Raw genomic sequence first — 23,222 nt, forward strand, 5'->3', positions numbered from 1 at the left:
GATGCTGTCCCTGGGGAGGGTCACGGAATAGCACATCCTCCTCACACTCAAGGGGAAGACATTATACAAGGTTGGGATCTCCATGCCTCATTGCGTTTGATGGTTTTATTCTTTGCCTTCGTATAGGGGACTTGGACCCATTCCCAATTATAGTTATTATTGATATTTAGAAATGTAAATTATCTTCAAGAAGCAAATAGTCCATGTTTGTTGGAAGTAAAATTATTTGAGGGGATTTGTGGAATTATAACTTCATGATGAAGATGGGAAATGTCAAGAATTTTTACTGTGGCCTAAGATAAGTGCTGTTAACTTCCTTTGTGTTTAGAAACCCCTGCTCTTCGGAGGTCCAGTAAAATCCCTGTTGTAAGTGGCCTGGTCATTGTAGAGACTTGATAGTTTTTTTTTTTTAATTTATTTATTCATTTATTTATTTTTGGCTGTGTTGGGTCTTCGTTTCTGTGCGAGGGCTTTCTCTAGTTGTGGCAAGCGGGGGCCACTCTTCATCGCGGTGCGCGGGCCTCTCACTATCGCGGCCTCTCTTGCTGCGGAGCACAGGCTCCAGACGCGCAGGCTCAGTATTTGTGGCTCACGGGCCCAGCCGCTCCGTGGCATGTGGGATCTTCCCAGACCAGGGCTCGAACCCATGTCCCCTGCATTGGCAGGCAGACTCTCAACCACTGCGCCACCAGGGAAGCCCGAGACTTGATAGTTTCAGCAGCTTCAGCTTAGAAGATGAAGGAGTTCTGTCTGTGCGTATCAGAGAGGACTTGAGAGGTCTGGGGTGGTTTGGGAGTTCAGTGGGGCCCCATGTTCCCTCGAATTCCTAGGCCCTTCTTGGGTGAGGAGGCGTTGGGCCACGTCTGGAAGGATGGGTGAAATTTCATCTGGTAGAAATGAGAAGGAGAAGGCAGAGCGTAAGTGGACATCTTCTGGGAGATAGTCTGAGAACTCTCATCCTCTCTCCAGCCTCAGTCTGGGCGTGGCCAGTGTTGGTGTGAAGGGCAGACAGAGGACACTGTGGAAGCCCCATCCTAGGCGGATGGTGGGGTCAGAGCTCAGCCCCCAGAGCTTGGCCATCATCTGAAGGAAGAGAAAGGGGTGGGGCTGAGGCAGGGGGCCAGGAGGTGGGCGGTGACAGGAGGGGAGTGCTGAGTATGGAGGGAAGACAGCCTGCAGGGGTTCCGTTCCAGGGCTCGTGTTTGAGAAATGCAGTGGCTTTGGTGCCCAAAGTGGCCAGGACATGAGTGGAGGGTCACTTAGGGCGGTGCTGGTGGGAAAGCAGGGACCGGATTTGTGTGGGTCTGGTTGCCCGTCCAGGGAGGTGACATTCACCTGACAGGTGTCCAGCGCAGTTCCAGTGGAGGGGCAGAGGTGAGTGAGTGGCAGAGCACCCCGTCCAGGCAGGTAAATCATGAGAGCGAGGGCAAGCAGAGGGGGAGGAGAGGTGTCGAGAGGAAGAGCCAACCCAGCTTCACGACTGCGGCTCCTGAACGCGCCAGGAGCTCAGATGTTGATGGCGGAGTTGGCAGAAGTTTTGGATTCTCCACAAGAAGGTTTGGAGGTGGAGAGAAGAGGTCAGGGTGTGCGCTCTCCAGCATGAGGTGATGGTGAGAGTCCCGACAGCCTATCCTTAGGAGAAATGGCAGCTCAGTCCAACGGAAAATGACTAGGGGGAAGTCGTGTGTCCATTGAGGAGGAAGAATTCGACACCAGAGAGGGTGTCCTGATGGGTGGAGTGTTGGGTGCAGAAGGGGAGAGGGCGGCTTTAGAGGCACGTGGAGAAGAATGACGGAGACTTGGCCTCGGAGACCGTGGGGCAGGGGGGTGGGGAACAGCACCCAGGGTTTCTGTGACGGCTGCAGCTGGAGCTGGGCAGCATCACGGAGAGAAGAGACTCGGGAGGTAGGAAAACGGTTGTCTAACATTTGCAGCACTGGCTGCGTTCGGAAGAGGTACGTGCCCTGAAGAGAGAAGGTAGATGTGACAGGCTGGGGAGCAGAGCATGCGGAAGCTCTTCCATTCATTCTTTTCTGTTAAGTGTGTGTGGGTGTGTGTGTGTGTGTGTGTGTGTGTGTGTGTGTGTGTGTGTGTGTGTGTGTGTGTGTGTGTGTGAATAAGGTTTAAAGCCTTTCATATAAAGACAACTGGTCCGGGTGTTGTTGGACATCTGAGACCAGCACGGCACTGGGTGGGTGGAGGCTGCAGGGTCTAAGACTCGGTCCTGCTCAGTGCAGAGGTGCTGGAGGGTGAACTGGGCTCTGTCACCAACGGGACCTTGTGGGTCTGTTCAGTTGCGTGTTCTGCTCCGGGTCTGGGGTCGATCCTTTTGGAATCCCAGGGGAAGTGCAGCCTGGCCCCTCCAGCCTGGCCCTGGACTGCCTGGCCCAGGCCCACTGTGGAAAGTCAAGGTGGTAACGGCCCTTGTCTGTTGCATCCAGCGACCCCTCTGAAGGCAGATTGCGGTGGGCAGTGGGCATGGGGTGCAGCTGTGTCTCTGTGGTCCAGTGGCCCTGCCTGGACACAAGGAGACTGGGAATATGGGGATCAGCAAACATGGGTCTGACGTGGGCTTGGGGGGCAGCCCGGAAGAAGGGTGTGCCAGGAGCCGAGGGTGGTTCTCCTGGGAGTTGGCAGACAAAGGGCGACAGGGGAGCCAGGGCGGAGGGGGCACTGCTGGGGAGGTTCTGGGGGGACACGCTCGGCGGGGCGGGGGCCAGGGGTCGGGCAGGGCTGGCCTGGGCCGGGGCGGGCAGCTTAGAGCCAGTGTGGACAGCGAGGGAGCCTCCTGGGTGGGGTGAGAGTGAAGGGGAGACCCCTGTAGGGGCTGGGGGGGGTCCCAGGTGTGGGAGAACAGAGGGAGCCTTCAGGCCACTGGGCAGGTTGCGGGTGACCTGTGAGTGGGGACAGCACCGCCTTCCCCAAAGTAGTGTGTTCAGTGCTGTCTGTGATGTTAAATCACACAGCAAGTATCTCTCAGGACCTGGGGGGATAAGGCTGAGGGCCCGGGAGTGGGTGGGAGGCTCGTTCAGAAAGCGCATCTGCTCTCGGCATCCCTGCGAGCTGGTCACTCTGGCCCCGCGTGGTGGCTGCAGGTGTGACTGTCGGGAGGGACAGACCCACCACCATGACCCGCTCCTGCCTGCGTGCTGTGCTCTAGAAAAGTCCTGGGAGGCTCCTCACCCCCTGCTCCCTCTGTTCCAGGTGCTGCTGTCAGGACTTATTGGCGTCGTCTCCTGGAAGAGGCCCCTGTCCCTCGTGGTAAGTGGCACCCGCATCCCCATGCGGCCATGGAGCAGGGCTCTGCCCGCGGAGGTGTGAGTGCTTTCAAGGCGCGTTCGTCTTGACCATGGGTGTCCTGCTGCCCCCTCCACGGGCGCTCACGGGCCATCCTCTTTCTGTTTTTCGGTGTTGTGCCCTCTTGGAGGACATGCCACCAACAGAGGCATTTTAATAAGTGCAGATGCAAGCGTTTTCTCTAGACTGATAAACACGATCGTGCACATGCATATGCTTACGGGTGATCACACAATAGGACGTAGCTCATCCGAGTTCGAGAAATGTTAGCTTTCTGTGTGTTTTGGAGACTGTGAAACTCTATGAGGTATTGGTATTTCTTTGCATAGATGTTTCTTTGGAAGAAGGAAGAAAAGGGTGCCCCTGGAGCCCTGTCTTATGGGGTCAGGCCTCATGCTGGGGAGGAAGACGCCACACGGGGGGTGGAAAGAGGATGATGGTTTTTCCATCTGAAAGTACCCAGGGTGAATTTATGTCTATTGATTTGTATGTGTGTTCTTCTCAGCATGTGCATTAATATATTTATGTGTCCACGTCAGGACTATACGGAGAGGTTTTCTGGGTTTTGATGGATAATGAAAAAGACGGCATGGATTTTTTCCTCTTAGGTAGTAATCAATTATTTAAAATCTCTTCTTTAAGTGATTAGACTTGGAGATAATGACATACTAAATATTAATGGAAATAGAAAAAACCCACAAATCTTGTCTGTTGTAAACACCTCCTCCTTCGTGAGGGGAATCATGACATCCTGAAAAGGCACTGGGAGAGAGGGGTAGTTTAATTCAGGGGGCCTCCTCTTGTACAAAACACTGAGAAATTTCCTTAAAATTTTTTTATATTGACATTTTCAAATATTCACCAGAGTAGAGAGACTAGTATAGTGAACCCCGTGTACCCCTATCCGTCCTCAATGGTATCAACATTGACTGGTGCTGTTTCATCTAAGCCCCTTGCTGGATTATTTTAAAGTAAATCACGGCTTGTGTATTGAGACACTGACTCTTCTGTGCAGGGGCAAATGGCGGCAGACACTGGGCCGTGGGTCCCCTTCAGGGAAACGGGGACAACCTGCCCATCCCTCCTGACCTACCCCCACCCTGCAGGGCAGAGAGAGTAGGCCCTCAGCCTGGCGTCTGAACAGAGGGAAGCCGCCCTCCTTCGGGTGGGTGCGTGGGATGGGAGAAAGGGCACCCGTCCCCCGGCCACCGCACGCCTGCCCCAGCCCTACCCTGGGACGGAGCTTCTCAGGACTGGGCATCTTACCGCGAAGGATGCACGTGCTCATGCCTGCCGAGGGGTCAGGACTCCTTGTGCAGGTGGCGCAGGTGTGTCCTTGGGGTGGGGGGGTGCCCGCAGCAGTAGGGTGGGTCTCGGGGCCTCGCCCAAGGAGGGTGGCCCCAGCGGGAGCCCCTGCAGCCGAGCTTTCCAGGGGCTCACCCCCCAGCTCCGCGCAGCCCAGCAGCTCTCCAGGTAGACGAGGAGGAAGGGCTCCCCCAGCTCAACTGGCTGCTTTGCTTAGTCAGGGAGGTAAGGGGTCGGTTAGGGTGACACCAGCTGCTGTCAGACCCCAGACTTCGTGTCTTAACGCCGTGAACATCTGCTTCCTGCTCCCATCCAGGCGGGCCTTCCAGGCAGCGGCTGCTCCCCCCACACCAGATTCAAAGACCCCGCTTGCTTCCACCAGTGGCCCTGCACTCCCCAGGCCCGTGGGGTCCCCTGCATTTCAGTGAAGGGGGGAGAGGAAGGAGAAACACGTGCTCCTTGACTTCCTTGGCCTGAAAGGGACACTCATGCTTGCACGTCACACCAGTGGGGAGGGCTCGTCACGGGGCCCGAAGCGTGTCTGGTTGGGAAGGAAGCTGAAAAAGGTGGTCCCTCCCTGGACGGGTCCCTCCCAGAGACGGCCCACGTTGTGGAGTGGGGACAGAGTCTTGGCGGAGAGCTGGGTGTCTCTGCTGTAAGGACACTCTTCTGTCTGTTGACCAGGATGATACAACTTTTGATTCGTTTGCAGAAAACTCACTCTCTGAACTGTGAGCGTTGATGTGGCCTTAGTTTTCCTCCCTTCCCAGCCTCACCCTGACACCTGGACCCTCTGGACTGCCGGCGTGTGGTGTGGGCCTCGACTGACAGGTCCTCCCCGACCCCTCTGGCCTCTGCCCTGCCCTTCCACTCATTAGGGCTCGCTTCTCGCTGCTTCCTGGAAGCCCTCCTTCCCCCCAGCCTCCTCCGAGCGTCTGCGTCCAAGCCCCTCATCCTGTTCCACAACATGTAGGGCCCACCTGCAAACTACTGTTAACAGGAACCACGTGCTGGGCGTTTCCTTCGTGCTAAGCCCTGCACGGGATCTGCTGAGCTTATCCACACAGTATCCTTGTGAGTAAGCTACTGTTTTTATCCCCATTTTCCAGAAGAAAAGGAAGACTTAGAAAGGTAAATATCTTGCCTAGGGTCTCACAGCTAGAATGGCTTGAAGTCTTGATTTAAATAATTCCTTTTTTTTGAGAATTATTTTTTATTGAGGTGACATTGGTTTATAACATCATATAAGTTTCATGTGTACAGCCTTATATTTCTACATCTGTGTACGCTGCAGTGTGCTCATCACCAAATATCCAGTTTCTATCCATCACTCCTCCACTGAGCCCCTTTCCCCTCTGGCAACCACTATTCTGTTCTCTGTTATCTACGTGTTTGTTTTTGGTTGCTTTGGTATGTTCGTTTATTTTGTGTTTTGTTTGTTTTTAAGATTCTACATACAAGTGAAATGATACAGTATTTGTCTTTCCCTGTGTGACTTACTTCACTTAGCATAAAACCCTCAAGGTCCATCCATGTTGTCACAATTGGCAAGATTTTACCTTTTTTATGGCTGAGTAATAGTCTATTGTATATATGTACCACATCTTCTTTATCCATTCCTCTGTTGATGGACACTTAGGTTGTTTCCATGTCTTGGCTATTGTAAATAGTGCTGCAGTGAACATCGGGGTGCATGTGTCTTTTCAAATTAGTGTTTTCTTTTTCTTCAGATATATGCCCAGCAGTGGGATTGCTGGGTCGTATGGTAGTTCTATTATTAATTTTTTGAGGAACCTCCATACTGTTCTCCATAGTGGCTGCACCAATTTACATTTCCACCAACAGTGTAGGAGGGCTCCCTTTTCTCCACATCCTCTCCAGCATTTATTATTTCTTGCCTTTTTGACAATAGCCAGTCCAATGGGCATGAGGTAATAATCTCATTGCAGTTTTGATGTGTGTTTCTCTGATAAATAGTTATTTTATATCAAGCTCCAGTTTTATCCTTTACTCTAATGGTATGTTTCCATCTTCCTGAGGCATAAAACTGAAGAGGCCACTGTGAGTTCTGGTTCATTTCCAGGGGGACACGACACGCCCCACCCCTGCAAATGACCACCAGAGCAAGTTGCCCTCTCTGAAGGGAGGTGTCTGCCCCTCGAGGTGTTGGAAGAGCCTCGCAGGCTGGCTGGGGGAGGCCAGGAGTGACGCTGATGTGGGGCTGCGGGGGCTGCCCTCTGTCGGTTGACCGTATCTCTCCTCCGACGGGCTGGTGAGTGTGGACCCGTCACAGCCCTGCTGGGCCTCCTTTCTCTGCCTCACTCTGAGCCCGTCAGACAGAGTGAGGTGAGGGAGGGGGTGTAAGCTTCAGGCCAGAGCGACTTGATGTGTTGTGGGTGGTGGAGGGACTTGCGTTGGGAAAGAGGACAAGGTGGGGGCAGCAGGCTGGCTGATGGGGGCAGGAAGGAGGCCGCCCTTTCCAGCTGGGGCCTGTGATGTGAGGGGATGAGGAGGGAGATGCTGTGACATTCTCACCATCGTATTTTCTAAGAGCCTTTCCAAATTCTGAAACAAGGCAGGCGCTACGCCAGTAGAGAATACGTATGTTCACATTTTTTTTTCCTTCATTTTTTTCTATGTGCTAAGTGTCTCCTGTGATTGAGATAATTGTCTTCCTTACATCAAACTATAAAAGGTTCTACATTACACTAGATGCCAATTAAGATTCAGATTGTATAGCTCTGATTAGCTCATGTTTTTGAAAGATTCAGTGGCATGTCTTGTGATTGCTTATACATAGATCAGTATTGGAAACAGTCTCACACATGATCACAGGTAGTACAGGAGCCCCCTCCCACCATCCACGGTCCCACTTTACACGGTTTCAGTTACCCACCCTCAGCTGCAGTCTGAAGATATTAAACGGAAAATTCCAGAAATAAACAATTCCTAAGGGCTTCCCTGGTGGCGCAGTGGTTAAGAATCCGCCTGCCAACGCAGGGGGCACGGGTTCGATCCCTGGTCCGGGAAGATCCCACATGCCGTGGATCAACTCAGCCTGTGCGCCACAACTACTGAGCCTGCACTCTAGAGCCCGCGAGCCACAACTGCTGAAGCCTGCGTGCCTAGAGCCCGTGCTCTGCAATAAGAGAAGCCACCGCAGTGAGAAGCCCGCTCACCCCAGCGAAGAGGAGCCCCCACTTGCCGTAGCTAAAGAAAGCCAGCGCACAGCAACGAAAACCCAACGCAGCCAAAAATAAATAAGTAAAATAAATTTTTTTTAAATTAAAAAAAAACACAATTCATAAGTTTTCAGTTTCTTTCTGTTCTGAGTATTGTGGTGAAACCCATGCCATCCCACTCCAACCCCCCTGGAATGTGAATCGTCCCTTTGTCCAGTGGGTCCCACCTGTTAGTCACTCAGTAGCCATCTGGGTTATCGGAGCGACTGTCGCAGTATCTCGGTGCTGTATTCAAGTGACCCTTATTTTACTTAATAAAGGCCCCAAAGCTCAAGGGTAGTTATGCTGGCAATCTGGATACACCAGAGAGAAGCTGTAAAAGTGCTAGACTTAATAAGGAAGGAAAACTCGTACGCTGAGTTTGCCAAGATCTACAGTGAGAACAAACCTTCTATATGTGAAATTGTGAAGAAGGAGAAAGAAATTTATGCTAGTTTTGCTGTCACTCCTCAACTGCAAAAGGTATGGCCATAGTACACTATAAGCACTTAGTTAAGATGGAAAAGGCATTACATTTGTACAATAAGATATTTGAGAGAGAGAGACCACATTCACATAAATTTTATTACAGTCTATTTTTATAATTATTCTGTTTTATTATTATTATTGTTAATCTCTTACTGGGTCTAACTTACGAATTAAGTTTTTTTATCACGGGTACATATTGATATATACAGGGTTCCGTACTCTCTGCCATTTCAGGCATCCACTGGGGGCCTTGGAATGTATTCCCTGCAGATAAGGGGGGACTACTGTACACTTAAAAAAAAACTTGAATGGGTAGTTCTGACCTGGCCACTAGATTATTTGTGATAACTAATACTATTGAGAAACTAATAACCACGGGCTTGAAAACATGTTTAGAATTTATTTTTATATGTAACAAATTACAGTTTATTTAGTATAGTTTTTTAAGAGCAAAGTAGACATATTTTGAAAAGTACTAATCTGTAGGAATCAGAGTGCCCTATAGAGCGATGTGTTTAGTACTGTTTGTGTTTTATGTTATAGTGGTTGAGGAGTCTGACTTTTTGGTTTATTCAGATAGTGGTTTACTTTTATTGCTAAATTTTATCAACCCCGATGGGAACGTATATCGGTTAGGGTTCAGTCTGAGAGGCAGAACCTCTATGAGCCAACACCAAGCATCTCTGTGAGTCAGACTCTTCGAACCGCTGCTCTGGCCCCACTGCCCATCACCCTAACCACACCCACCTGGTCTTTGGTGATGAAGTACCGCCACTCGGCCCCTGCCGCCCTGGGATCCCAGAATCCTCATGCACTTGGGGATCCTAGTTTGATGGCAGCACAGGCATGTCTACTGCAGTTTCTGATCTACAGAGGAGAGTCCCTCAGGGCTCCTCAAGTGTGCTGGGGCTCCCGTCACAGATTTATTCTCTACGCCGTGGTGGAAGCTGTGTTCCCGGGATCCTCCGGGACGGGTGAGCAGGTCTTACGTGAAGAGTGCACTCTGTCATTCCAGTCTCCCCCAGCCTTTAAGTTCTTCCCTCGAGGATATACCTAGAAGGTCTGGCATTTCAACTTCACTTAGTGCAGCCCACCTTGGGGTTCGTATTTGAGCCAAACAAACAGCGAGAATCCTTCCTAATTCCTCCAGCTAAGACGTTGAATGCCAGAATCTCTGCTTGGTGGGCCCATGTCACTAACCTTGGCCCGATTCAACAGTGTATTCCTTCTACCTTGATGCCCCACCATCCATGGTAAGTCCTAAGATTGCCCGTGTCCAGCTGTGAGAAGGGTCCCCAGGCTGCAGCACAGGTAGGGGGAGTCTGGGCAGAGCCTGGCACACTAGCTGAGTTAAGGAGAACACGCTGAGGGGCCGGGACTTCAGGGTGGGTAGAGCTTTCAGGACAAGTGCCTGAGAGCTTACAGAAGTCCTGGAGACCCACAGATGATCCCTTCCCAGTATTCGGCTGTTACTGATCAGCTCTTGCAGGTGAGGCCAGGAAAGAACCAATGAGAGGCTTAGAAGGAGCCGCACCAGGCACCAGAAGCAGGGCTTTCCCACCGCCCAGGCTGGAAAACCTCATGATTCATTGGGACAGCAGGTAGAATACTCAGCAGAATCTTGCTTCCGTTATGGGGAATAATAAGCTCCGGGCTCCATGCTGCTCCAGTCCTGTCTGACACATCTTGAGAGCTAGATCCAGAAGAATCAAACCATTTCCAAGTAATGTATACATGTCCCAGAGCAAAGTTCAAGAATGTTCATAGGAATACAAAATTATCCGCCCAAGACAGCACGCATAATCGGATTACTAGGCACGCAGAGAAACAGGAAGATGCAACCTGACACATGAGACAAATTAACCAATTGAAACCGATACAAAACTGACCTGGATGTTAGAAATAGCTGACAAAGATATTAAAACAGTTGTTATAACTGTATTGCAGATGTTTAAAAGTAGAGACAGTATAAAGAAGACCAGTTGAACTTCCAGTGAACTACAGTGGGAGAAAAAAATTCATTGGACAAGATGAACAACAGATTAGATCAGAGATAAGAAAGGGTTAGTGAACTCGAAGGCATTGCACTAGAAATTATTCCAAAATGTAGGACACAGAGAAAAAAGAATTTTGTGAAAAATGGAAAAATCATTAGTGAGCTGTGTGGGGAAATTTCAAGAAGCCTCATATCCGTGAAATGGGTACCTAAAATAGTGGGGATGGACAGGAAGAAACTATTTGAGGAAATAATACTGAAATGTTTTTTCAAAATTGGATAAAACTATGAGCCCACAGATCTGAGAAGCTCAATGTGCACAAAGAACAGGAAGTATGAAGAAAAGCACACCAAGATACTATGGAATTTATAACATATATATGGAAAAAATGTGTAAATGCAGGAAGATAGAAGTATATACAGTGTAAGGCTCTTAAGCTCTGTGGTGAGCTGTGATAAGGTGAATATATATACTATAAGCCCAAACACAACCACCAACATTAAAAAAAATTTTTTTAAAGACTTGGCTAATGAACTAACAAAGGAAATAAAATGGAGTCGTAAAAAGTACCCAGTTCATCCAAAAGAAGACAGAAAATAAAGGAGAAATTAGACGATGAATAGATGAGACAGAAAGGAAACAAATAACAAGATTTCACTGCCCGTTTGAATTTTTCTGTGACGTGCTTGTTTACATCTTCTGTCTATTTTTCTGTAAGACTGTTTGTCATTAATTTGTGGGATTTCTTAATATAGCAATTATTTTCCATTTCAGGTGACTAATATTTTATCCCAGTCTGTTGTTTGTCTTTGTCTTTTAATTTTTGATGAAATGCCTTTTTAAAAAAAATACAGAATTGTTAGCTTTTTTTTTTTTTTTTGCGGTACAGGGGCCTCTCACTATTGTGGCCTCTCCCGTTGCGGAGCACAAGCTCCGGACACGCAGGCTCAGCGGCCATGGCTCACGGGCTCAGCCGCTCCGTGGCATGTGGGATCTTCCCAGACGGGGGCACGAACCCGTGTCCCCTGCATCGGCAGGCAGACTCCCAACCACTGCGCCACCAGGGAAGCCCCAACACCATTTTTTGAATGTTCAATATTTCTCCTCGCATTTGAAGTGTCCCCTCCCCACTGCTATGGACATGGGTGTGTTTATTAATCCCTATTTCATGAATCTGTTGGTCCATTTCTAAGCCGATACTACAATATTTTAATTAGTCTAGCTTTATAATAAATTGCTCTTTGATTTTTTTCATAATTTTCTTGGCTACTTCTGTGCCTTTTCTCTTCAGTAAATTTTAAAATCAGTTTGTAAAGTTCTCAGCTGATAATGATTTGACTTTGATTGTGATTGCATTCTAGGAAAATTACATCTATAATGTTGAGAGATGGGAATATGTTTTCTCTTATAATTTCTGGAAAGACAATTGTGTGTTGATTTTATATCTGGTTACAACACACGGTAGTGAAGTGTTGTAATAGAGCTAATTGTTTGTCTATTGGATATTTCAAGAAAAGTTTTCCAGGGGAATTTCTTTCATTAATTATTGATTATATCTCTCCTGTGTATTTCTCAGCCTTCTCGAGTTTATGCTATTCAGAGTAGGTAGAAGGATATACTCCCTGCTGCAGTCAGATAAACTGATGCCATAGAATTCTTAACATGTTCTTTTTCTGTACTTGCTGGGATATTTCTTGTTTTATTTTCTAGATGACTAGTTTGGGCCTCAGCCACATCCATGCTACTGCTTGACCCGCCTGCTGAATTTTTCATTTTGACGACACCTGTGTTGCTTTCAAAGAATCCTCTGTTGTTCTCTAATTGCTGCTTTTTCTCAGCAGTGTGTTCGCAGTTTAGGAAGCATGCGCTGTAGGGGCGCCGTCGCCTCCTAATATTAATTCGAATTTTGTTCATCAGATTTCCTGCCTCCCCGTGTTCTCAGCTCCCCCTACTGGCCAGTTGCTCTTGACTCCTTTAGGTCCTTATTCATGATATTAGTGTTCCTCAGACGTGTGGCATCTTTGGTTTCCTGTTCGTACTTACAGAAGAAGGACCATGTGGACGAGCGGAGGTAGCTGGTGGCTGGTTGCTGGGTGTCTCCTGTCTTCTTGTTTGGGGTGGGCAGCAGTTCCTACTCCCCCGCCCGGCTGGGCCTGCCCCACAAGGCCAAGGCCGTCTTTGGGATCTGTGAAAGGGGAGCTCCAGGTGGACAGGCAGGATCTGGTGCAGGCTGCTGGGGAGGTGAGCAGCTGGGGAGGGCGCACCTGACTTTATTCCCCCAGGTGAAGCTGCCTTCCCTCCGTCTCCGTCGGCAGTGTCCACGGTGAAGGTCAGCAGTGTCTCAGGCCGTGTGTGTCCCGGACACATGGTGATGCTGATGATGATCACAGCCACGATTGCTGACACCCATCCATCACCCTCTGTGGTCCAGACGCTCTCCTAAGTGCCGCTCTATGATGTGAGGGCTGCCAGGGTTAGTCACGCTCAGGGTCGTGCAGCTGGTCGGTGGCAGCGCTCAGCTGTCCCCCAGGTGATGTGTTTCTGAGCTTCTGGCGCTTCTCCATCCTGCTGAACCCCCCGAGGCACGTGGAAAACCATTGCTCCAGGGCCATTGCATCATCTCCGTTTGGCTTCCGTACTGACATGCGCGGATGTAGAACACACCACGTGCCTGGCCTTTTCCGAGTGTTCTTGCCCCGACGTTCTCCTGATGCCGGGGGCACCTCTGTTGTCATCCCGCCTTACACCAGGAGGAGGGATGGGACCTGGGACAGTGTGGGGCATCCACAGCGGCTGACACCAGCTCAAGCCGCCTGGCCCGTGGGCTCTGCCCTCCTCGCTGGGCTGCCGTCTTCCTCGAGTCCTTTAAATTCAACAACAACAAACCTCCTTCTTTACTGACTGAGGCGTCGTCCAACTTCCTTATTAACGCCTCAGATGGAGACTCACTGCGCTTGCGATCAGACCAAATAAAACACTCTCACGTCCAGTTAATTATTTCATGGTTTCCTTTCCATTCGAAGCTGCCAAATGGAGGACTTTTTTTTCTTTCATATTTTGTTTTCTCCAGATGGGGGCTTCCCTAGTTTTGCATTCATTCCAGCAGGTGTTTGGGAGCTTCTTCAGCTGCAGGGACGCTTCTAGCCCTGGGGAGTCCGGTGTGTGGCGCCAGGAGCCTTACTGAGCTCCCGACTCTGCTGTGCACTGGCCAGAACATTTCCTGTCCATTGGAACCTAATTCGCTGGAGCCAGACCAGAAGTGATAGTAATAGGGGTCTGATAATTAGTTCCTATATATTTATACTCAGGTGTAAATCACTGATTCTTACCATAGTGTCTATTTTGTTGGATACCTTCAGGCAACTAATGAAAAAGAAAAATTGCCTTTTTTGATTGCCTTTCTATTCTGCTTGGATTCTGGTTTTTTGTTATTTTCAACTGCAATATTTAATGACACATGCAAAGGCAAGGAATTGGAAGGGAATGATGAACGAACTTCCGCCTGGATGAGGGTTTTTCTCTCTCTTCATTGCTATGGCGATCATTGTCCAATGTAAGGAAGCTTAAAATCTTACGCTGCATATATCAGCTTCTTTTTTTACGTATTTTTGAATTTTTGTACTAGCAAAAATGTTTCCTGATGTGCACATCAGAAATTCAGTCCTGGTCTCCCTTCAGGTTTGTATGTTTGGCCATATTTTGTGGAAAAAAATGTATGAATCACTTTAACCTTTAATATGAGATGTAGGAAACCTGTAGGGCTTTCTTTCAAGCCCGTTGAATTGAGCACAAATATAACTTTAATACGCTATTTAAAATTTTAGGTGAGTTAAAGGTTAATATGTTTAATGTAAATGTATTGGCAGTCATTATTTATTCAGAAAATTCGTTATAAATCCACTATGGGGGTTTCTCACAGTCAAGATCATGACCTCTTGAATACATTCAAAAGAATGTATTTTGCTTGATCACATTAAAGATGAAGGCTTCATTTGTTAGTGCTGAGGACGAGAAGGAATTAGGGTATACCCGTATTTATAAGGCAATATTTTATGCTGCTAATACAGCAGCTGAAGTATCTAAAGCCCCCTATCTTAATTATGAAAATAGACTAATACACTTGTCTTTAAATTTACTAATAGTATTAAATTTAATCAGGGGAACATGTCTAACCAGAAAATTGAGACTGAAATGGACTAATTAAATTATAGCATAATGAAACCACTCAAGGCCAAGTGAAATTAGAAGTGGTCATTGAAAAAAATACTCATTTTTATTACAACATGACATTTGTTGATATTTACTTAAATCACTTTTCAGTATAAATTCCTTAATTTTGATCCATCTCATTCTTTTTTTCTTTTCCATTATGGTTTATTACAGGATATTGAATATAGTTCTCTGTGCTATACAGTAGGACCTTGTTGTTTATCCATCCTGTACATAATAGTTTGCATCTGCTATTCCCAAACTCCCAATCCTTCTCTCCCCACCCCCCTTCCCCTTGGCAAGCACAAGTCTGTTCTGTATGTCTGTGAGTCTGTTTCTGTTTTGTAGATAGATTCATTTGTGTCATATTTTAGATTCCACATACAATTGATATCATATGGTATTTGTCTTTCTCTTTCTGACTTACTTTGATTAGTATGATAATCTCTAGGTCCATCCATGTAGCTGCAAATGGCATTCTTTTTTATGGCTTAGTAGTATTCCATTGTGTATATATACCACATATTCTTTATTCATTCATCTGTGGATGGACACTTAGGTTGCTTCCATGTCTTGGCTATTGTGAATAGTGCTGCTATGAACATTTGGGTATGTGTATCTTTTCAAATTATAGTTTTGTCCAGATATATGCCCAGGAGTGGGATTGCTGGATCATATGGTAGCTCTATTTTTTGTTTTTTTAAGAAACAGCCATAATTTTTTCCATTTTTTTCAGCTGGCTGCACCAACTTACATTCCCACCAACAGTATAGGAGGATTCCCTTTTCTCCACACCCTCTCCAGCATTTTTTATTTGTAGACTTTTTAATGATGGCCATTCTGACCAGTGTGTAGTTTGATTTGCATTTCTCTAGAAATCAGCGATTATGAGCATCTTTTCACGTGCCTCTTGGCCATCTGTATGTCTTCTTTGGAGAAATGCACCAGACACATTCTTAAATGAAAATGTAATAAAACTTGCTTTTTGCAAGAGATCATGAGCTTGGACAGGAAGATTAAAAACAAGGTAGACAGAGATAACCTGGTAAGGTAGTTGTGTGCTTGAAAGCATAATGAATTTAATGCATCGAATTGCACCTGGAAACAATTTAAATAGGCTTTTCCCTGGTTGTTACCTCTGAATGACTGTTGAGAATCTTCTCAGAAAGAGTGAATTGTCCTGTAGCCCAGCCTGGGGAATGTTACTTTCTCCCAAGAGGGCAGAGACCAGAGAGCGGCGAGGTCTGTTGGAAGGGCGCTGAGGACACGGGCCGTCTTGGGGAGCTCAGGATCTCGTGGAGGGTGGGCCACCATCGGCAGGTGTCCCCGTGCCTGCCTTGGATGGAGTCCTAGACACTTTCTATGTGTATCTTTACCTACGGCTTGGGTGGTGTACTTGTAACCCATGTCCATTGGTTAATGTACCGTGAGGGGAGCTGTAGAAAGCTGGACCCTCAGTCCATGGTCAATGTCTTGATTATGATAAACCCCTTAGTAGCTCCAGTTGTGGGCACCTTTATAGATGTTTCCAGAAGAGCCGAGTTTGCTTCACTGCTGAGGCTTGGTTACGTGTCTCCTGGTGCCCTTAAGTAGATGACCTTTATATGTGTAACCTTGGGCTGATTCTGACTTGTAGCCAGTTCTTTATTGTGTCTGCCTGGACACATAAAGGACATGGTCAGCACACAGTAGGTTTCAGAACCATCAAGCGATGAGGCTTAGAGCCTGTGGTTGCACTAAAATACATCATGCAAGACATGGAGACTGTGTGAGGAGTTGGACACAAAGAAGCACAAGGTAATGGTCTTGCCTTCTATATACAGAATAGGTAACTAATAAGGACCTACTGAATAGCACAGGGAACTCTATTCCATACTGTGTAATGACCTCTATGGGAATAGAATCTAAAAAAGAGTGGATACATGTGTATGTATAACTGACTCACTTTGCTGTACACCTGAAACTAACACAACATTGTAAATCAACTATTTTCCAGTAAAAAAACGTTAATCAAAAACAAGATTAGTGTAGATGAGGACTTGATAGGAATTGGAAAAATAGAAATAGCAATAAAATATTAATGTAATAGGGAATAGTTGCAAGTTAGAACTTAGTAAGTTAAGGAATGATTGTATATGAAGTTTGTTTAGAAAGATGAAAGGAAGATGGTGCTCCCAGCCCTTTCTGTGCATCCAGGCATGGCAGCCGTGCAGAATGGGTGCTCACTGTTACCAGCGACGAACAGAGCATCCCTTCCACAGCGATGTGTGCTTGGCCGCAGTCACAGGGGTAGTCCTCTCAGAAGCTGGGGTAGAGAAATCCAGGTCTGTTTGCTTTCAAAGGGTCGGCTCTTTTCCTCATGTCCTGCTACTTCCACAAGGGCTGAGGTGGGGAAAGACTGATTCATCTTACAGTAAGGATGCAACTCAGCGTAGGTGTCGAACGGGTGGAGTTTGGGCAGGTGGATCAGAGAGTGGGGTCCTTGCCGGCCCGCGGAATAACGTAAACAAAATCCAAGAAGCAAGAAAAGTACAAGGTCCAAGGGTCCAGGAGTCAATTCCACCATAGAAGCTTTGGGGAGAAAGGGACAGCACTTCTCTCTCGCGTTCACATTGTCCCTGGCCTGTGCGGAAACACTTCCGGCATCAGGAGATGGTGACTTCCCCGAGCAGCCCTGCGGGTCCTTGGGGCAGCTTCTTAGAGTGCTTCCTGCTGGTACTTAAGTAAAGGACTCCTGGACGCTCACTTTGCCCCAGTGCTGGCCTCATCGTCTGATGCTTATGGTCTGGAAAAGGGAGTCTGGTGTTGGGGCCAGAGGACCTTCTGTCTCCTGGTCCAAGTGGTTTAAGCAGGGTGGTCTGCGGGACAGGGTGACTCCCCAGCTGAGAGGGGCAGGTGCAGTGGCTGGCGACGTCCTTCCTGTGCTTAATTGCTGTGTTGGTGATTTAACTCACTGTATTAGTGATGAGACTTCTGTTTATAGAGGTGTGTCAAAAGCATCTGTAACTCACAGGAAATGGAGGATGTCCTGTCCAGTCCCTTCTTGACAAGAACTGTCTGATGTCCACCTTAGATATTCCTGCGCCTCTAAAGTGTCTCCTTCCCCTAATGGACTTCCTTTTCCCTGGGGTCTTCACGGTCTCCTAATAGAAAAAAGTCGTTAAGGGAAAAAAAAAAGTCTAATACGCTGAGGTAGCTCTAATATAAGAAAAGTAATAAATGAAGTGTCACTAGATTCCAAATGCATATTCTTTCAGAAAGAAGGCAATTACTGTTATAAAGATATAGCATTAGAAAAATTATTATGGCTGAGACGTATGTGGTGTGTCTGTGTGCAGCACAGTTAATTTTAAAAGTATTACCAAGCATATAAATCATAAGAATAAAATGCTGAACCATACTAATTGAAAGTGAATTTAATATGCAATTCTGAGGAACTGCCTCTACCTACCCAGCTTTAAAAAATTGTTACTTATAGGCTATTAGTTATCAGATTTTCTTTCAAATGTCCAACCTCTTTTAATGAAGAATATTACTCATGGGCTTTATCTCTGATCCCTGAATAATTTTATCCTGTAGAGTAAGTGATGGTAATACTGGAACATCCATGTTTTACCCTGATTTTTATGTACATTGAATCAAATCACTATAGGTTTCAATTTGTATCAAAATACAAAGATTCTGATTGGGAATGAAAAGAAAACTCAGAGGTTTCTAATTTGTTTTGCTCTTCACTTTGTGTGGTTCAACAATTGGTGGAAGAATGGATTGAAGTTGATCTCAAATAGCACTATATATGCAGTGTTAGCTAATGACTCTCAGAAGTTTTTTGTTTTTGTTTTTACATCTTTATTGGAGTATAATTGCTTTACAATGGTGTGTTAGTTTCTGCTTTATAACAAAGTGAATCAGTTATACATATACATATGTTCCCATATCTCTTCCCTCTTTCATCTCCCTCCTGCCCGCCCTCCCTATCCCACCCCTCCAGGTGGTCACAAAGCAACGAGCTGATCTCCTGTGCTATGCGGCTGCTTCCCACTAGCTATCTACCTTACGTTTGGTAGTGTATATATGTCCATGCCACTCTCTCGCTTTGTCACAGCTTACCCTTCCCCCTCCTCATATCCTCAAGTTCATTCTCTAGTAGGTCTGTGTCTTTATTCCTGTCTTTCCCCTAGGTTCTTCCTGATATTTTTTTTTCTTAAATTCCATATATATGTGTTAGCATACCGTATTTGTCTTTCTTTCTGACTTACTTCACTCTGTATGACAGACCCTAGGTCCATCCACCTCATTACAAATAGCTCAATTTCGTTTCTTTTTATGGCTGAGTAATATTCCATTGTATATATGTGCCACATCTTCTTTATCCATTCATCCGATGATGGACACTTAGGTTTTTAAAAATCAGTTGCATTGATTATTTGCAGATTGACTTTAGGAGGAAGGAAGAAATTATCTGCCTTTCTTATATGTGTGGTGTCCTCTCCAAACACAGGTCGAGGCAGTGCCCCCTGCCCCCGCCCTGCTATAGAAAACTGGAAAATGCAGGGACAGGACTGAGAAACACCGCAGGGCTCTGCCCCCACCCCACCCAGCCACTGTCAGGTTCATCTCATCTTTTTCTACAAACGGCTTTTTGCTTCATGATCCACATGAATATCTTCCACTACAGCTCTGTTTCTCTCAGCCTCCTATTTCCATCACTTTTTGCTCCGTTTGGATTTTATATTCTTAAACATACTAGTGTTCATTATTCGTGGATCACAGCATTTACTAATATAAAGTGGTCTTGTCCCAATTTAGTGTTTTATTGTTGTGAATTCTGCTTCATCTAAAATTAAAGCACCAACCTTCTTTTCCTTTTGTTCAAATTTGCCTGAATCTTTGCCTATCATTTTTACTTTAATTTCTCTATTTTTGTAGGTATGACTCTCATGCAAATCAGTCTGCTTAAACTAGGGTAATTACTTATTGTGAAATCTTTTATTTATTTGTGAAGTATTTGTTATTCTTTTTATCTTTCTGTTTTTACATTTTTATTGGCACTTCCGATTTTTATGCTGTGTTTTTTCTAAAAACACTGCTTTCAGTGTGCTTTACTTTACTTTACTTTTATATTTGATACAGTTGCATTTAAAATATAGCTCTTTGTTCAATTTTAAATGATGAAATATTTATTAAAATAAAATGTTATTAAACATGAATATATGACAGATACAGTGGAATGTGTGTAAAGTTGTGAAGCATAACTTTGAAACCAACATAAGAAATGTGAGTCACCCAGGCTGGGGCCTCCCTCTGGACTCTTCCCCATCTCATCTCCTGCTTCTCTTCAGAGCAGGGATTTCACGTTCATCATTCTTTTGCCACAGATGAGCGTGTCCCTAAATAACGCATTATTTTTATTTGTTTTTGAACTTTACGTAGATGGAATCACAACCTGTATTCCTCTATGACTCGCTTTTTTTCATTCATGCGGTTGTGGGTTCATCCATGTTTGTGCATGTAGCTCTAGATGAATTATCTTTGTAATTAATGGTACAGTATTCCATCATGTGAATATATGATACATCACAGTGTATTTGCCTGTTCTCCTTTAGTGGACAAGTGGGCATTTATATAACTTTTCTGCTATTATGAACAGAGCTTCTATGAATGTTTTAATACCAGTCTCCTTGTGTACGTGGGTGAGGGTTCCACTGGTGTAAGAGCCTAGAATCAGTGGTCACCAGGATGAATATTTTCATTTTTATGGAATGACGTCAAATGGTTTTCCCAAAGCATTTGTATAATGTCGATGTCCAGCAGTGTTCCACATTTGTTCTAGAACTTCATAGGGCCTGATGTTAAGTTTGCTGATCTGGTGGGTGTAACAGAGTCTTCATGGTCTCAGTTTGCATTTATCTTATTCCTGATGAAACAGGCCAACTTTTAGTCTTTACTGGCCATTGTGGTTCCTGTTCCATAGTATGTGAGTTTATCTGTTTTACCCATTTTTATTGTTTAATCTTTTTCTTACTATTCATAGTAGTTCTTTATATTACATCTTTTGGAGGTTGTTTCTTTTTTAAACATGTGAAAATATCCCCTTCCAGGTTTTGACTTACCATCTCACTTTTTTTACGGTCACCTTTCCTTATCAATTCCTTTCACTATGGTTAATTTTTGTGCATGGGTGTGGGTATCTTTCATTAAGAAGTCCTTCCTGGGGTGACGTCATCAGTAGGGCAGAATAGGGGTTTTCTACCATCTTCCCCCAAAGAACGCCAATTTTTGACAGTCGCCCACAGAAGAGAGTACCTTTGTGTTCTGGGACTCCAGCAGAGAAGTCCCAGGACACTGTTGGAACAAACGCTATCTGAGATGGGATGCACTGAAGACCATAAGAGGACCAGGTTCCCTTTACCTGCTCCACCCCTCCCCCAAGGCAGCATGGCTCAGGGCCCAGAGAACCGTCTCAGCCCACGATGTCTCCCCCAAGGGAAAGTGGAGCGTGCGGGTGAGCCACCAGCTTCCCCAGCCATGGGGGATGCTGCCAAAGAGGCCCCCTTCATTCTGGCCCAGTCAGGATACTGAGGGGTCCTGCACAACCTGGGAGGGGGCGGGGGCTGGGAGAACAGAGCCAGGGCTCTCAGAGGGCATCAGGGGCACCCCATCAGTAGGCCTGCCCACGAGCCTCTGCAGATGCCTGGCCTGCAGACCCCGCACCTGGCCCAGGGCACCCCTAGCACTCCACACACCCCCACTGGAGAACTAGAGAATATTTCAGTGTAGGTAAGTTATACCTACCAAAGAAGTGGATTATCACATTTTCTCCTTGCAGAAGATGAATGTTAGCATTTTTGATTCTGTGCATCTAAGACCCTCTTCACGTTTCCATTTTATATTTAGAGCTCGGGCTGTGTAACCTTCCCTTATTTATTTCCCTGGTGGTTTCACTCCCCTGTTGATCGTCTAAGGACTGACTTCAGCCTGTCCTCCGAATTTTTGTCCATCTTTTTCGGTTGGGTACACGGGGATATATATTCCTCAGACCATGTGTCAGCCAGAGTAGCCATCTGTTCCTTCCCACACAAGAGCAGTTGGACTTGATGCAGAATTCCCGAGTAACCATTTTTTCTGGCATTAGTAATTTGAGGAAAGTTCTGAAGCCAATGTGAGTTTCATTCTGTAATGAGAACAGGATTATTTGTTTATTTGTTTTCAGGTCTTCTCTGGAAACGTATTATTGGTCATTTTTTTCTTTTTCTTTTCATGTCTATCCCTTTTTAATTTCTTTGGCTTTCTCAAGTTTAGCTTCATCCGTTGTTTTTAAACTTTATTTTTTAAGCAAGTGGAACTCTTAAAAAACTCAAATTATTACCCAGAACCACAGTTTATAAAACAGATAAGGGACTCTCTCCTGGGGATGCCTGGAGCTCTACATCCTCTGCATCCTTGAGGGTCCAGCAGGAAACAGATCACATACAGCCAGGCCTAGGAGATAGTGTGGGTTTGGTTCCAGACCACTGTAATAAATCAAAAATTGCAGTAAAGCAAATCACACAGTTTTTTTTTTGTTTCCCAGTGCATATAAAAGTTATGTTTACATTATACCGTAGTCTAAGTGTGCAATAGCATTATGTCTAAAGAAAACAATGTACATCCCTTAATTAAAAAATACTTTATTGTTAAAAAAGGCTCACAATCATCTGACCCTTCAGTGAGTCGTCATCTTTTTGCAATAGTAGAATCAAAGATCACCGATCACAGACCACCAGAACAAGTATAATAAGAGTGAAAAGGTTTGAAATATTGTGAGAATTACCAAAATGTGACACAGAGACATGAAGTGAGCAAATACTGTTAGAAAAATGGTGCCAGTGGACTTGCTCGACACAGGGTTGCCTCAGACCTTCAATTTGTACAAAACGCAGTATCTGCGAAGTACAATAAAAGGGCATCTGCCTGTAATCAGAGTGGGTAAAGTTTAAAAAGGAGACTGTTTACAAAGGGGAGGGCATGGCTGAAAGAAGCCAGCGGGGGAAGCAGAGGCCTTAGGGCCAGCACCAGCTCCTAGGCCTGTAGGGTAGAGGGAGGGCAGTGCACTGGGGCCTGGAGAGAGCAGGGAGTTCCTAGGAAAGGACCCCCTGAGGAGAGGCGTGGCCTTGGGTAGAAGGCGGGCACTGCCAGGTCACGTGGTCCAGCAGAGGGAATAAGAATCTCACCTGTCTCCCCTCCCCACCGCCCTCCCCTCAGTGCCTCTCTGTCTGAACCCCCTGGAGAACAGGGGAGCCCAGTCCCCAGGCAGCAGTAAAGGGTGCACAGTGGGTCTGGAGCACAAGCAGAAAAATCTAGCAAAATTGGAAGGAAACTTAAATGCTACTCTACAGCAGATGTTTTAAATATTGTTAACAACTTTGATTTCTCTTTTCCGTATCCAGCCTGCTCTTTACTATTTTCAGTGCAGATTTTCACTTGGTATGTCTCTTTTTCTGTGCAGCCTCTTATCTTGGTGTGTTTCCTTCTGGTCATCAGCTATTCTCATCCCTTCCTTTCCTATCATTGCAGTCTGCTCCTGTTTCATAGAAGCAATGTCCCTTTATCACTGGGAAATACTTATAGAAAATTCCCAAGGATTTCTTCTGATTTCAGCATAATATTTATTTTAAAGTTAACCCTTTTTCCCCTGATGTCCTAAACACACCCCCATTCCCTT

The 23,222-nt window shown here is 46.0% G+C and overlaps 1 protein-coding gene across 4 annotated transcripts in view; it reads left to right on the top strand.

Moving 5' to 3' along the window:
• Positions 1-23,222, top strand: part of ENTREP2 (endosomal transmembrane epsin interactor 2) — a 363,383-nt gene that overhangs the window by 186,446 nt on the left and 153,715 nt on the right. For all 4 annotated transcript variants that reach the window (XM_004278359.3, XM_049705698.1, XM_049705696.1 and 1 more), the window contains exon 2: positions 3,205-3,261. In XM_004278359.3, coding sequence (XP_004278407.1) covers positions 3,205-3,261 — 57 coding nt within the window. The remainder of the gene's footprint in view (positions 1-3,204; positions 3,262-23,222) is intronic.

The sequence above is a fragment of the Orcinus orca genome, chromosome 2, assembly GCF_937001465.1.
Source record: "Orcinus orca chromosome 2, mOrcOrc1.1, whole genome shotgun sequence".
Taxonomy (NCBI): domain Eukaryota; kingdom Metazoa; phylum Chordata; class Mammalia; order Artiodactyla; family Delphinidae; genus Orcinus; species Orcinus orca.